At 37.8% G+C, this 16,013-nt stretch overlaps 1 protein-coding gene across 1 annotated transcript in view; it reads left to right on the top strand.

The window, feature by feature from the left end:
- NMT2 (N-myristoyltransferase 2) overlaps positions 1-15,159 on the top strand; it is a 32,640-nt gene extending 17,481 nt beyond the window's left edge. The window contains exons 4-12 of the mRNA XM_032695956.1: positions 262-380; positions 477-568; positions 675-791; positions 1,479-1,649; positions 2,780-2,888; positions 6,356-6,526; positions 8,904-9,071; positions 13,151-13,288; positions 13,493-15,159. Coding sequence (XP_032551847.1) covers positions 262-380; positions 477-568; positions 675-791; positions 1,479-1,649; positions 2,780-2,888; positions 6,356-6,526; positions 8,904-9,071; positions 13,151-13,288; positions 13,493-13,513 — 1,106 coding nt within the window. The 3' untranslated portion in view covers positions 13,514-15,159. The remainder of the gene's footprint in view (positions 1-261; positions 381-476; positions 569-674; positions 792-1,478; positions 1,650-2,779; positions 2,889-6,355; positions 6,527-8,903; positions 9,072-13,150; positions 13,289-13,492) is intronic.
- The last annotated feature ends 854 nt before the right edge of the window (positions 15,160-16,013 follow it).

Here is a 16,013-nt window from a genome sequence, read left to right as displayed (position 1 = left end):
CAGTTGAGGTAGAGTGGTTCTGTGCATATCTATAAATATTCTGACAAGACAGTCATTGGTCTGAATGTGATCTGTGAGAATGAAAAGTAGTGTAAACTAATAATACTAATTTTTTCACCATTTTTTAAAAGCTTCATGTTCCTATCACATTATTATGAGACAATACATGATGTGAATTAAATGCAGTTTAGAGAACTATCAGGAAAGCTAGCAATATAACAGTTTTTTGGTTTTTTTTTTTCCCCCCTCCTCCATCAAAAGATGAAGTTATAACTTCACATGGTGCAATTGAACCAGATAAGGACAATGTCCGCCTAGAGCCATATTCTTTGCCACAAGGTTTTATGTGGGATACATTGGATCTTAGCAATGCTGAAGTTGTAAGTAAAACAATTTTTATATATATCTAAAATAATTCAAGCTTATTCTCATTGATGCATGGATAAATCTTTGTATTTTTTTGTGTGTGTTTTCAGCTGAAGGAGTTATACACACTGTTAAATGAGAACTACGTAGAAGATGATGATAATATGTTTAGGTTTGATTATTCGCCTGAATTTCTTCTGTGGTGAGTAGCAAGTTCCACATTCTGTTCTGCCTGAAGTGCAAAGAAAGGTGTTTTTATTACATCTTCTTAGGCAGTAATTTGTAATTATTTCTGTCATCAATTCTAGGGCATTACGTCCTCCAGGCTGGTTACCCCAGTGGCACTGTGGGGTTAGAGTATCTTCAAACAAAAAACTGGTAGGATTCATAAGTGCCATCCCTGCAAGTATTCGTATATATGACAGGTAAAATGCACCATTAGTTTTGTGTTTGTAAAAGAATAATGCCACAAAACAAATCTTCAACTGGTGTCCATTGCTATAGAAAACTTAAAAAGAGAGAAGGAGGCTCACTGATCATAAAGAGTCAGAAGAATCCTGTGTATGTAGCAGACTTTTTTTTTTTACTCATCTCATCACTTCCCCTTCTTCCTCCCTTAAAAAAAAAAAACTTGTGAGCTCACTGCATGAAGACTACTAATAAATATATAAGGAATTTTCTTACTGATGAATGATATAGATAATGGCATACAATTTTCTGACCATACTCTAAAGTATTTAAAGGATAGTCAATCAGCTAGTCTTCTTGGACAGGTGTTTGTACACTGACAAACATAAAGCATAGTGGTACCACATAACATGTGCTTGGATGCCCTTCTGCATCCTAAAGTAAGGCAATTGATTGAGTCTTGATCGAATAGAGCTTTGAAAAAGGACTATAGCAAACATGTTAGACATAGCTTGCATATTGCACAATTTGCCATTACAGTCACAGTATCATAGAGTAGTATTTGTTGCAGATGTACTTTGTCACAGGCCAGTTTATTCTTACTTCAAATTCTTCTGTCAAAATGTGGGAAACTGTAATTATGCAAATGAAAACATGCACTATGTAACTTTCTTTAATTTTTCCTCTATTTATTGTCCTTTTAGTGTGAAGAAAATGGTAGAAATCAATTTTCTGTGTGTCCATAAGAAACTGAGATCTAAACGGGTAGCACCTGTACTAATTCGGGAAATAACCAGAAGAGTAAACCTGGAAGGAATTTTTCAAGCTGTTTACACTGCTGGAGTGGTACTTCCCAAACCTGTGGCCACTTGCAGGTAACCTAGGTGATGCTCATAATAACATTGGTTCCTACAGCAGTCATTTTAAAGAAAATTTAATGTAATCGCCTAGAAACAATAAAAGCATAAAATTCAAAGTTGTTGAATGTTGTGACCTTGACTAACCTGAAGGCCTGAATGTTTGTCAGGGTTGTTTTTTTTTTATTTCCCCCTCCCCCTGTGCCTTGGATAAAACAGCTTCTCAGACTGAAATTTAATTTTGGGTTTGTTAGCATACCTTAAATAGACTAATCAATATTTCTGTTGACCTTGTTGTGAAAGCCATGCTAGCATTGACAACGTTGTATACCTGTGTTTTTTCAAGTGTCCTCTTTCCCTGCTGGGACACTTCCCTGTTGACCTGGTTGCTTGCCGGAGATGGCAGAGCATTTCTGGGAATTGTATGATTTGCTTTTTTGAGATACTTTCATCTTTCCTGGAGGAAGGAGGTCTTGATCGGCATATGATAAAGATGGGACAACTGCCATGTGGGAAGAGTTACAACCAAGTATAATTTCATTTGCTTGGAGTGGATTATATTTCTACTAGGAAAGGATCAGTTCCTGCAGTTTTAGTCCAACTGTCTGGCATTCTGGAGGACAGAGTAGTTTTTGATTTGAAATTGTTTTGTACCTACCAACAGCAAAGATCCTGTAAGTTTCTGTAAGGAAGGATGGGAGGAAAAAAAGCCATGCTGTGTTAGTAACAGAGTAACAGTAATCTGTTGCTCAATGATCTCCCAGGAAGGGGAGATCTTCAACAAAAGGCTTAGACATGAGCAGAGCGTCCTGTCTGCACGAGAAAATAAATGTTATCCATGTAAGTATGGTGAGTTTTTCAGAGCTATGATAAGTACTAAAATGTTTAACCCTGTGCGCACTCATTCTGTATCAAAAAGCATTTGCTTAAATTTAAAATACTGTGATAGCAGGCCTGTTTAAAAGCTATTGCTTGGATATAGTTTTTCCTTAATTTTTTTGTTGCTTAAGCTTCTTACAGACATAGTACAGGCTTGCTTAGAAACAAATTTGGAGAGGAAAGGAGCAATGCAGTAAAGCAGGGAAATGGATGCAAGTAAAGCTGACACTTAAAATAGTATTTAAATTCATTATTAATTTTATTTCCAGGTATTGGCATCGATCACTAAATCCCAGAAAATTGGTGGAGGTGAAATTTTCACATTTGAGTAGAAACATGACTCTACAAAGAACAATGAAGCTCTACAGACTTCCTGATGTAAGCAGTATGACTTCTAGAGAATCCCCACAGTTATTGTGAAGCCTAAAATAACCTTCCATCTGTCTCTGACAGCACAGGCTTTTCTGTGTAAAGGCAGTGTGTGCAGGACATTAAAAAAAATAATCTCTGCTTGATGAAAAAGACATTAAGGGCTATACTAAACAGAGGAGGCTATTGCCGGAAATCTTGATCTCTGTATGGAGAAAACATAAATTTTGACCTAAAATCCTTAAACAAAGGAAAAAACCACGGAAACCTTGACTTCATAAACATGTGGGATTGAGTTGAAGATGAATAAGACTATTCTCAGTACGTTTAATCTGTTAAGAGATTACTGGTACAGAAAATCAACAGTTCACATCTTAAAATTCTCAGAGAAGTCCATCAGCAACTTGGCTGAGTACAGTCATATTCTTGATTCCACTCTAATTCACATCCTCTTCTGTTCAGTCAGAGAATGTTGTTCTTTGCAATGAGCAGTCTCAGCAAAAGCCACCTCAGTATGTTGTGTACTGTTTGTTTGCACGGTCTAGTAAAAAACAAGTGTTCTAGCATAGCTAGGTTAGTTAAAAATATTTTTTCTCATGTTTGCAGCTAATAGTTAAGCTTGTAAAAAGCCTTAGGGTGCAATTTCCATGACAGGGCAAGTCAGTATAAGTACCATGTACTATTAAAAAATCTCATTGCTGTCATTAATAGCCTATAGAAGTCAGTCTGAGCTTTATGGTGAAAACAATATCTTTACTTGTAAAAGCCGCCTTTCAATTCAAAGGGATTGCAGAGTATACTTTACCTGTACCTTATCAGTAGACCTTTTTTTATTAAAACAAAACTATTCTTTTGGTTAAAAATACGTGCTTTTCCTCACAGTACTTTATAATAATTTATCTGATTTTGGAGAATTGTGTCTTGTTAGCTTGATGCTGCAGATTCTCCTACTGCTGAAGTATTTGAGTGGTGCACTGAGCACTCCTTGGAATAAAGCACGTGCCATGGCTCGATCTGTGCTCCTGCTGCTGTCGGAGAGACTCGCTTCCTGCACTGCCTGCGTGCCAACTGTGCTGCACACGCAGCTTCTCCCTTGCGTGCAGGGCAGCAGTTTTCAGAGCTTAAGAATTAATAACCAAATTAATTAGGTTTTAATCTTGGACAGCTAAATATAGCTTCCATCAAATCTTGAAGACATTTTTAAAAGTCTGAAAAAGTGCAGTATACAATTTCAAATACGGGTTTTGGTGGCAACTCTAGTAACATTTCTCATGGAAACAATTCAGGAAGCGAATAGTTTAAAGAATAAGGATCTTACTTACAGTACCAAAACTACAGAGAGTCATTAGAAACAGCATTTATACCCTGATCATCTTCCTTCAGCATAAAACCAAGTTTCAACAGAAAAGTGAATTATGGAAAACAAATAATACATCGTATCTCATTGCTATGGGTAAGGCAAACATATACTGTACACAGAAGTGCAAATAGAAAATGGGTGCTTTCAAAATCAGCTTTTAAAACTAAATGATGTAGGAATCCATATATCTCAGTTATTTATTTTTAGACTGGATTTGGGAACTTCTCCCATAGAAAATGAAGATTTAATCTTTGTGCTAATATTTTCTCTCTAAGTCTTTGGGTTTATTTGGATGTTGTTTTTTTCCCCGAGAAGGGGTTTAAATGCTGTTGAGAATCTTTTTTCTGAGTTTCAGGCTGTTATCATAAACAGAACTGTCACACAAATTTGACAATTCAGGCCATGCTATCCTGTCCCTCAGCACCAAACACTGTATCTTGCATTTTAACCTCTTTTCTTAGCGTCCTTGGAATATCATTGCCACTGGGAGCTCATCTCCCTTTAAGAGAATTAATCATTCCTAATCACTTGAACAGCCTGAATTAAAAAGGTTTTCAGATATAATAAGTACTGTAATTAATAAATACTACCCTCGCTAAAGGCTGTGCACATACCTTTAGATACGAAAAGTAAAAGTTTTTTTTTTCTAAGTGTTTAATCTCTTGAGAAAGGAGTTTTCTGAAAGAGGTAAATTTTGTCTGTATTTAGAGTAAGGAGAGGAGCATGTTTGAATGTCTTTTCCTGGCTGACTGAGAGCCTGACACTGGATAGTTGCATGAATGTGTGGCCAGTGCAGCTTGATATGTGAAGCAGAGAAACAAATTTTAGCCCAGTTCTGTACACTTTCCCTGATTTCTGGGGTTGCAAATGATCATTTACTGGTGGACATTCTGAGCATTGCTGGGAAAAAAAGGTCTTCCAGCCCAGCTGTTTTTCCTCCATCCTTTCTGTTAGTCAGGTGTACACCCTTATGGAATAAAGGCATTTTAAAATATAGGTGATGTGCTGTTGTGGAGTCAAACCATAGTCCCAGGCTGCTCAAAAAAGCAGGAAGACTAAACACAGTCCAGAGCTGCAGCAAAATGTGTCTTGATTTCTCATCTGGCTGCTGACTCCCAGACTGCATCAATAATACCTCCCCCAGAATAATGCCTTTTGGCCAAAGCCTAATCAGCTACACTAATTTCAGGCTTCCAGTAATCAAGTCTCTACCTGGCTGCTCTTGCAATTGACTTTGCTATGATTAATGTGATACGTGCCCAAGTATGTAGCTCAGGCAGACGAAGCTGGATAAATGAGCTCTGAAGAGAACAAGTGTTAGCCTCCCTAAAAGGAAATAGTCAGGAAAGCTAACAAAAGCTTGCAAGAAAATTTTAATCACCTTCGCTTGTTTAAATTAATTGCATAGTACTAGAAGGCAATTTTTTTCTCTTCTGATATTTAAAAAAAAAAAAAAAAACCTGTTTAAATACTGTAGGTTTTTAATTTCAGGCAGCTGTAAATTATGAGAAGCTTTCTTGTTAACAGAATAGCAGTTGTGCCTGTATAGAAACTTGGGTTAGCAAGGGAGTTTGCAAATGCTAAGAATAGGTAGTAGTACACTAAGCAGTCCTTGGAATCTTTTTTGTTAAATAATTTCTAATTAAACTTTTTCAGCTGTTTTTGATGTATAGTTTGACTGTAAATTTGAATTGCTTGTGTTCTTGTCTTCAGATTAACTTCTGATACACAAGCTACATTGTTTTGTTTCTGTGTCTGGGCCCTAGGTAGTTTAGAAGAAAGTAAGAAATAAACTGACCTAAAAAAAAACCCCACAAACTGCACAAAGTCTAAGCTGTTGGCAATGGTATGCCTTTCTCTGGAGAAATGAAGCTCTTTCAATAATGAAATATAAAGATTGAAGTGTCCCAGACTGTTTCAATAATTAGAAGAGAGGGAATTCTGATTGAAAGCCATTTGTAAAATAGCATAATGAATTAGGTGGCTGGGATGAAGTAGACTAATAATGAATGCATTATAGCAAGTGTAGTGACTCTGCAACCTACTTCCAGCCTTTGCTGTGTTTGCAGTTTTCCTTTCAACATCTTAACATGTATTTTTCTTTTGTTACAATAAGGCCACAAAGACTTCAGGTTTGAGACCAATGGAACAAAAAGATACTAAAGCAGTACAAGAATTAATCAACACTTACTTGAAACAGTTTAATCTTGCTCCTGTGATGGATGAAGAAGAGGTAGCCCACTGGTTCCTGCCTCGGGATCATATTATTGACACTTACGTGGTGGAGGTAAAATATACCCTAATGTATATGAATGTATATGTGAATGCCACTTACAATAGTTCATATCAGCATCAAGTTTTTGAAATGTGGGCAGTATGAAAAATGTGTGTTGTAGGTAGAAATTGATATCATGATTACAGGTTTTGTTCTTCTTATTGCATTCTGTTAACAAAAAAAAGTTTGGTTGTGATAAACTGCAGTGCTCTTATAATAGGATATCTTAAAGAATTCTGAAATATCACTATCTTGGCAAGATTACAACAAAGAACTGCACATAGTTTAAGGTCAACTCTTCCACCTGCATTTCTTGATTCTTTTTTCACAGAGATATGACATGATAATAAGCAGTGATTTTCAAACATCCTTTTCTAGAAAAAAAGGAAGAACGATGCAGTGACTGAGATAAGGATTTGGTTTGAATTGACTGTCATTTTCTCAGGTGTAAATGTTTCTGCCATACACCAGTACAAAATTCTTTATTTTTAAGCCCAATTTTAGATGCACCTGCTGGGAAAATTGTGTTTTTTGATGATCTGCTTCAGTAAAATGTGGGGTTTTTTCAATAAATGTATGTATATATATGTTTGAATTTCTGTATATATATATATATATATATATACATATTATATATATATATATATATATATATATACACACCTACCACCTCCACCTTCCAAACAGTTGGTGCTAATGCTCCTCTCAAAATAAGCAAATGCAGGAAAAGATGAGCATTTGGAATGGGTGCAATAAAGCTAGTGGAGAAAGATATGTTCTTCCCTTTGAGTCCATACAAAATCAGTTATAGACATCATATTTAGATAGTGTATTACTTTGTTTAAAGTAATAATGTTATTTAAAAATGATCAGCAGTAACATCCTTAAACCTACCAGCTCCTCATAGAAGCTGCAGGTTGTGAAGCTCAGTGTTCCCACACTGCAGCCTGAATTTGTGCAGGAGCCTCAGCTGACTTAGAAAACTTAGTGCTGCTGGAGATGATTGGTCCTGCTCATCAGTTGTCACTGTCCAAGCTTAGCTTTCTATTTACTTTGTAGTGGGTCTAGTGCTCATTGGACTTTTCCGTGTTCTGATTTATAGTCCCTCCTTCTTTTTCCACACCTTCTCCCTGCCCTCCACTCTGCTCCCTGGGTTGGCTTTTGGCTTTGTTTGTGACTTGAAACCTGCAGGAGAGCCCAGAAGCACCAGGATCAGCATGAATGTGATGCTGGCAGTGCCATTCTAACTGAACAGCAGAGTCTTTAATTGCTTGTTTTACACTATCTCTTGAACTAGTTTTTCACTATAGAAAATGGAAGTTTGTTAATGCTGGAGCTTGTAACCTGGAGATGTTAGTGTCAGACTTTTAAATCATCTTTGTAATGTGCAGAGCTAAAACCTTAAAATACTCTGTATAATTTCTGAGTTAACATTTTCATCATCCTTACTGAATGCAGTGAGTGACTTAACTTTTCTGTTACTCTCTACTACAAGATCCATACCTGCTCTAAGACAAATAGCTTTTCTGCATGTGATAGGTTCAACTGTTTTACTTTTTACTGTAGCAGTACACTTAAGGATCCATGTGAGGTCCTTCATTGAGCACTAAATAGTGAGCACTAGTCATTCAGAAATAAAGCAAACAAGCAATAACGAGCATTTTTGTGTCTCCTTGGCCTTATCTTCTTGGAAATAAGAAGAGAAAATCTGGGTAGTTTTTTTACCCATGTTATAATTATTTCCCATTTCCTGCTAATCTACGCTCTTGGAGATGCTTAAATTTCCTTAGGTGCGTGAAATATTAAGAAGTTTTATGTAGTATATTTTAAATTTCTGTATAAGCACCTTTTTTGGATGACTGTTAGTTTTATTAAAATTTCAGTGTGATTTAGCACTGTTATCCAGACAGTTGCTTGTGCTTGGTGATTAATAATCATAAGCTAATTTAAATATGCTTTGTACACCAGCACAGTATATTTTTTCTCTATTTTTAGAAAGATGAGAAAATTATTCCTTAACATGAACATCATCAGATTTTTAAAAATATCCTTAATATTTTGTTAAAAATCAGTTGGAAAAACACCTACATACCTTTTTTTGGAAGTGTGCTTTGTTAGCTCTCTCTATAGCAGACTAAGCTTGAGAAACAAACTGAACTGCTTTGACAACTGCTTGTCAAAGTGTTAGTGGTATAATAGACTAGAAAAATCTAAATGTTTGTTTCCTCAAATCTTAGCCAAGATTAGCTGTTATACCATAATACTTACAGTGCACAAACCTTGCTGGATTTATTACTTACCTTGTGTAGAACTGCCCTGTTAGCCTAACCAATAACTGAGCTGTTACTTCTTATTAATTAACGTGTTCGCATTTTGTTTTTTCTTGTAGGGCTCAAATGGTATTTTAACAGACTTCCTGAGCTTCTACACATTACCTTCAACAGTGATGCATCATCCTGTTCATAAAAGCCTCAAAGCTGCCTATTCCTTTTACAATATTCATACAGAGACTCCCCTGTTGGACTTAATGAATGATGCACTCATTATAGCCAAATTGGTAAGTTATGGGTTGTTGGGGTTTTTTTATGCTTCATTCACAAAAGTATTCTTAGGAGTGGTGGCAAGGTAAGAACTGGCAGCAATTTATCCATGCCATTACATTCAGTTTTACTGTCCACAGCACAGAGTGCAGTTGATGAGACATATGCAATATGTATATCAAAGTACAAAGCACAGTGCTTGTTTTTCCTTTTTACTTTGAGTGATGCTAGGGAGTGACAAATGCATAAAGATCAAGCACTTGCAGTAGCTTGAACTGTATAAACACCCAGGAGTACATTGATGACCATAGTCACTAAGTATCAGAAGAATGGAAAGTATCACTACAATGATTTCCCTTGGAGATGAATTAATAACTTCTATCAAATACATTTTTGGTTTCTAAATTATTTTTTATTTCTAAAAAATATAAAAGTTTATTTATGTAAGCGTTATCATTTTATTGTGTTACTAATTGCTACCTCTGCAGCTTTGTAGGTGGTGTCATGTTGTAGCTTTTACGCATACCTTCATGCGTGGAATTACGCTGACAGATGGTTTGATTGAATGGAGGGGAAAAGACTATAAATGAAGTCCTTAAGCAGAAGAATTTTAAGAGTTTAGTACTGTCTGATGACAAACTAATGCTCAGCTCTTAGTCATCAGGGTTTCATGGGAGTGCAGTGTCAATACTAGTGGTCACGTATTCTGTGGCCCAGACCTGTTTAGCCTGGGCAATTTGCAGCACTGCACAGGCTCCATCCAGTCCATGGCATCCGTTCTAGCAACCATTCCCAACATGCTGCAGAGCACAGGCATGTTTTCTGCTTTTCATGCTTGACACTTGCCTCTCCAACTGAAGTGTTGCTGCTGCACTGCTTGTGGTGTCACACCTGCCAGGTGAGTGCTCAACGCAGGTCATTCTGTGCTCCGAATGACCCCGCTCAGAGCCATGGCATGTGGCACAGGGATTTTTTTGTTGATCCTATAGGAAGCCAGTGATGGTCTGCAAAGGCTGCATCTGTTCAGACTTCAGGCTGCATGAAAGCAGCCATGGTCTTCAACTTGTCTGTCTCAGCCATGATCGTGCAGCCCTGCAGCTGAGCTGCCATCTATGACAGGAACTGCTTGCTGAGGCTGTTGACCTATAAGTAGTTCAGTAATTATTTGTCAGGGAAAACTCCTGAATCATGGGGAATACAGAACCCTGTTACTCAGACTCCAGAAGTTCAGAAACAGACTTTAAAAGGCAAGTGTAATTTTCAGAAGTGGCTAAAAATATTGGTACCGATTCCTAAAAATCAAGGTGGAAAAAGGGATAATGATTGGTCTCCATTTGAAGTGTGGCATAGAGAGCCAAGCGTCTGGCCATTTAAAGGCCATAGATGGAACAGGTTTGGAGACAGTTACGTGGTGTAACTGCAAGGATGTATACCTTCCCCTGTGTACATTTCTCTGTGAATGTGACGTGATTCTTTTCTTTTGAGTGGATTGTAATATAGTTACAATATATATAAATCCCATTAAATAACGGGATTTACACACCTGTGGATTCCAAAAGTACTTGCTGGGCCTGTCTGCATCATTAGATGCCTAATTACATTTGTAGATCTGGCACTTGAGTTTTACATGGTGAGAGCTGAGGCAAGGAAAGAGAACTGATAAATGCATTCCTATTCACAGCTTTCTGTTTACAAACATACTGAGTCTGGCTGGGATGGAGTTAACTTTCTTCCTAGCAGCCCATATGGTGCTGCTCTTTGTGACTAAAGCAGGGCTGATAACACACCAGTGTTTTGGCTGTTACTGAACGGTCTTGCTCAGCCTCAAGGCTTTCTCTCTTTCCCCCAGCACGAGTAGGCTGAGGGTGGGCAAGAAGCTGGGACACAGCCAGGAGAGCTGATGCCATCTGACCAAAGGGATATTGCATACCATATGATGTTCTGCTCCATAATAAAGGCTGAAGCAAGGGAGGAGGAAGGGGGGATACTCCCAGGGATAGCATTTATCTTCCCTAACAATCGTGCATGCTGAGATCTTGCTTTCCAGGAAGGAGCTTGACATCTGCCTGCTGATAGGAAGTAGTGAATGAATTCTTCTTTTTGCTTTGCTTGTGCCTGTACTTTTGCTTTCTCTATCAAACTGTCATTATTTTGACTCACAGGACGTCTTGCCTTCCTTCTATTTTCTCCCCATCCTATGGGAGAGAAGCCAGCCACAGGCTGTGAGGGAGTTTGGCTCTTGGCTGGGGACAACACACCATGGTCCCTTCTGCACTTTCACTCCAGATAATAGGGTTTGGAGGTACAAATTTAACTCAGCAAATTGCTTTCAGGGTTTGCTTGCCCGTTTAATGTTTATTTTTATCTTCATAACATACTATATAAAATTAGCTTAGAACTAAGTCTAGTAAAATCTTGGCAGTTATAGGATAAAACACGTGACCCTCAAAGTAAAACCCAGAATTTAGAGTTATTCACTTAGGTTCCATGCATTCTGCGTGCAGAAAGTGGGATTTTGCATCAGGATAATCCCTCCAAAACCCTATGTATTTTTTTGTGGAAGATGATACTCAGTTTCTAGATCTAGAACAGGAGAAAGCCTAGAAACAAGGAAGAAATTCACTTCTGAGTCTGCTTCAATAGTCTGTGAAGAGCTGTGAAGAAAGTACCTTTGAACAGGAACCTTTTTATACCTCCCATAAGATACTAACCTCAATCTAATCTGCTAATGTTTAGATACTGGACTAAAACTACATCTGTAGAGTTCATAATTTATTGGAATTTTGAGTGCTTAATTGCAGAGCTTAATGTGTCTACCTAGAGTGCTTCTCTATTCTCCCCTGCTTCCCTTCCTGCCTTATGAGATTTCTGTTACAATCTGTTATTAACTTGGAATATTCCAAAATCTACTTTCAGTGCTAAGTGTCAAATCCTCACCACCTTATTTGTCTTGTTTCTATGTGGTTTTTCACAGCACATTTAACTTAGCAAAGCTTCATCTGCACACAGAGTGATCTTTTTGCAAGGTGGTGGGAAACCTTACTAAACTCACTGTCTGCACTTGTGACTTTATTTTGAATAGTTTTGATGTGGAGCTTAAAATGCTCATTTTCCTCAACCCCCTTTTTTCCTAATATGGGATGCTCATTTAAAAGAAAAAAAAAACACCTGATTTTTATACTGAGTAAAGAATGTTCCTTACCCCATCTTCTTGTACTTAAGTAATTGAGCAGTATTGTTTTGTAACTTACTTTTGTCTTAAGAGTACATCATGTCCTGCTGGTGCGCTACCTTGGTGCTGTTAAGACTGCAAGATCTTAGTTCAGAATCCCTTGCAGTTAGTTGCACTTAAATGGACTTCTCTATCCACATTCCCAAGCAAATTCAGCTATCCATACATGCTGGTTGTCACTGTGATGGCTTAACTGACCTTGTGTTTATGCTGCTTGTTAAGAGTTCACAGTAAGTTAGGATTTGGGTGTGTTTGTATTGCTGCACAAAACTCTTGAGACTGATTTGGCCACGTGGCTCTTCTGAGAGAAAAAATGGCTCTCTGAGTGGTGATTTGGGAGATTTATGAAAAGAGGAGTTGGTAGAGGGTGCATGAGTAGGGGAGGGATTATCACCTGAAAGATTTGAGTTCTGAAGACCATGGCATTTCAGAAAAGGACTGGATCACAAAAATATGTTTATTGTTAACAGAATGATAAATTGAAAAACACCATAAGCTGTATTTATGCAGCTTCAGCTGGAATAGGCCATGTGTGTCAAAACATTGTATGTGATTTTAAAAAATGTGTATCTGTAAGGATAAAATTACAGAAAATGCTTTAGAGACTCTTCAGACCTTAGACCCTGAAAGTGGCTATAAAATTTGTACCCTCTTGGAGATAACCTTCAAGAAAAGCTGTGCTTTATACTTCAGTTTTTATTGGGAATATGTCTTTGTGTGTGTACCTAATTAAAAGACAAGATTTATTTCATTGTCTTCCTTTTAATTAGCCTAGTCTTTTGGATACTGTATGCCACTGTGTAAAGTGTCATTTGAAACTTTAAAAAGTAAAATTTTTTTTAAAAAATGTTTTGCTGTTGCCAGAAAGGATTTGATGTATTCAATGCACTAGACTTAATGGAAAACAAAACATTCCTGGAAAAACTCAAGTTCGGGATTGGAGATGGAAATTTGCAGTATTATTTGTACAACTGGAGGTGTCCGGGCATGGAATCTGAAAAGGTAAAGAAGAAAAAAGAGTTTCTGAATTCTATTGGATGTAATTGTACATTAATCTACACTGGCCAAAAATGGGCAGAAGTTTTAAAATAACTTTTTTAATTGGCCTTTTTTATAATCCATAATTGAGGTGCAGGAATCTACTGATTTTAAGATGTATTGCCATACTTGAACTAAAATACTGTTATTTTTTTCTTCTTCCCTTAGGTTGGTCTGGTATTACAATGAGGACACTCACATTTCTAGAACTCTGAGGTCATCGTTTTGAGTTAATTTGATCTCCATAACTCTTGGAATGGTATTGTTCAAGAGGAGTAAAAGCACAACGTCGGTGATACTGAAATAGTCCATTAAATCTGAACAATGAAAACATCCACATGTGACCAAATTTATGCATTTTCAGATAGATCAGAAGGCCCATGAAACTCTTCTATTGTCCATGAAAAGAATAAAAAGCACATTCATTTAAGTTTCAAAGCTTAGCTTGCACCTTGATGAGAAGAAGGTATTTTTTTCCACTCTGTAGAAAAGACTGTTTTGTACAAACTGAACTTCAGTGGTGGATTAGGGTACAAAAATATTTGCTATTATGTGGATGAACTGCTGCATTTCTATTTATTAAGTGGTGGTGTATGTTTGTCAGTGTAACCGAATGAAGGATACAAATTCGAGTATCTTTGCTTATTTACTTCACGGATATCATCATTTGGGGGAAAATCAAGAAGTACGATACGTTTGTAGCTCTATGAAAGTCCTGGATGCTTTTGTAACTGGAGCAGTATGACAATGTACTGGTTTAACTAGTGCATTTGTTTCTCCATAAGCAACGCTGCCAAATCAATAAAAAATACAGATTTGTACTTTGATCTTCAACAGATCAGTGGATTGATTTAACAGTATCGCACTGTTCAGTGCAGGTGTTATCTATGTTGCCGGAATGATAATACATTACTGTACTTAATTTACAGTTGTGGCACAAAACCTTAGTTTTTCCTCAGTAGAATAACATCAGCCTGTGTGTAAAACTAAGAATTTTAGTAGTGCTATCAGGATGTTTATAGTTTGAATGTTTTCAACGCTTCTGCGAAATTGCACATATTCCTTTGTCTACTTTGATTTCCTATGAAGTCTGTAATAATGAAAAGTATCTTGTGTAAATATGTATTCATAAATTGTTCCTGGTAGTGTTTTTATCCTGAATTTGGAACAAGAAGTTTTGCTATATATGTGGCTGGTAAGCAGAAGAGAAATGCTCTGCCCTCAGTCCTTGGAAGTCTCTGTAACTGCGCTTCCTGAAATGTAGGAGGGCTGATCTTTATTGTTGGGTGGAGCTGTTTTAATTCCCTCATGAATGCTCAGCAACGGGAGTGGCTTCTGAAGCACTTTATATGCATTCCAGCGTGGTGTCATAGCTAGATATGATAGCAGTTCTTTCAGCTCATGGATGCTGCAGTAATGGGAGCACTGAGAAAATCTGCATTAAGAAACTGTTCTAGCTGAAAGTGCCAAATTGTGGTAGTGAAGCCTCTGTGCTGTGAGCATCTTTTGAATGTGACTTGAATATCTCATGAAATGCAAATGTCTAACTTTCCTTTTAAACATGCCTGTAATTCTGACAGCAGATTTTGCTGAAAGTTTAATTCTGTACATGAAGATAAATTTGTCTGTTCTTCATAACTGATAGCCCTACCCACCTCCTTGTAGCAGTGGGGTTTTTCTTTCTTCCTGCTCCTTTTCCAATGTGTGAATGGTTCGTGTTTTGGTTTCTTTTTCTTGTTGAATTGTGGTGAGAGGATTCTGCCCTAGAAACAGTGATACTTCCCCTTACTGCATTATAGCTCTGTGATTAAAGCATCCGACCTCCTTCAAACAAAGGAAGGGACTGAATGTGGTTTGTCTGACTCCTGGGTGTGCACCAGCTTGGGACCTCATGAATTTAAAAGGACTTCAAAGGAGATCTAATGGTGCAGTTGGGCTTTACGTCTCTGGCCACTCTGATACCTGTCTGCTAGTAGCAGTTACAACAGATGGTGCAGAGGAAGTTTGGACTCTCTATGTGAGGCCTGAGGAGAATTAAGTGCCTGAAAATATCACTGATGGTAGTGATATCTGAGATAACAAGAAGGATTTAATCTCAGCTCCATCGAAGACTTAAGTTTTTAACTCCCAAAAGGCATGAAGGTGCCCCCCTGGCAGGGCATTCTCATTGGAGCCCTCTGCGATGAGGAGGAGGTTCACCAAGGGGCTCAGTGTGGGCTGCTTAGGTTCTAAGGGCAGAGCCTTGTCAATCCTCGCTCGGGGCTGCCTAATGTGAGGTGGGACAGCAGAGCACAGCTCTGTCCTCATGTGTAAGGTACTTCCTTGCTAAGAAACAGTCACAACCCAGCTCTCCCTAATCTGGATGGGTGGTGTTGAATGCCAGGTGGAAGATACACTCATGTTCTCTGCCTTCCTTCCCCTCAAAAAAATCCACATGGAAGAAATGTTAGGCAGGTGTTTTCTTTTCTCTTCTCTGAAATCGGAAGGCAAATCCTCCCAAGTACTGTTGTTTGTAAAATTGAGGCCATGATGTGACCAATTATGTCCTGGCAGAAGACAGACTTGAACCTGGGTTTCCTGCAGCCTGGCTTTCTGCCCAAATCTACAGGTTAGGGCACATGAAGAAAGGAGTGTGGCCACTCTTTTGCTCTGTTCTGGTAAAACAGAGCCATTTGCTTCTGAATCCAAG

The sequence above is a fragment of the Chiroxiphia lanceolata genome, chromosome 1 (genome assembly GCF_009829145.1).
Source record: "Chiroxiphia lanceolata isolate bChiLan1 chromosome 1, bChiLan1.pri, whole genome shotgun sequence".
Taxonomy (NCBI): Eukaryota; Metazoa; Chordata; class Aves; order Passeriformes; family Pipridae; genus Chiroxiphia; species Chiroxiphia lanceolata.
This window is presented reverse-complemented; position numbering and strand designations above follow the sequence as displayed.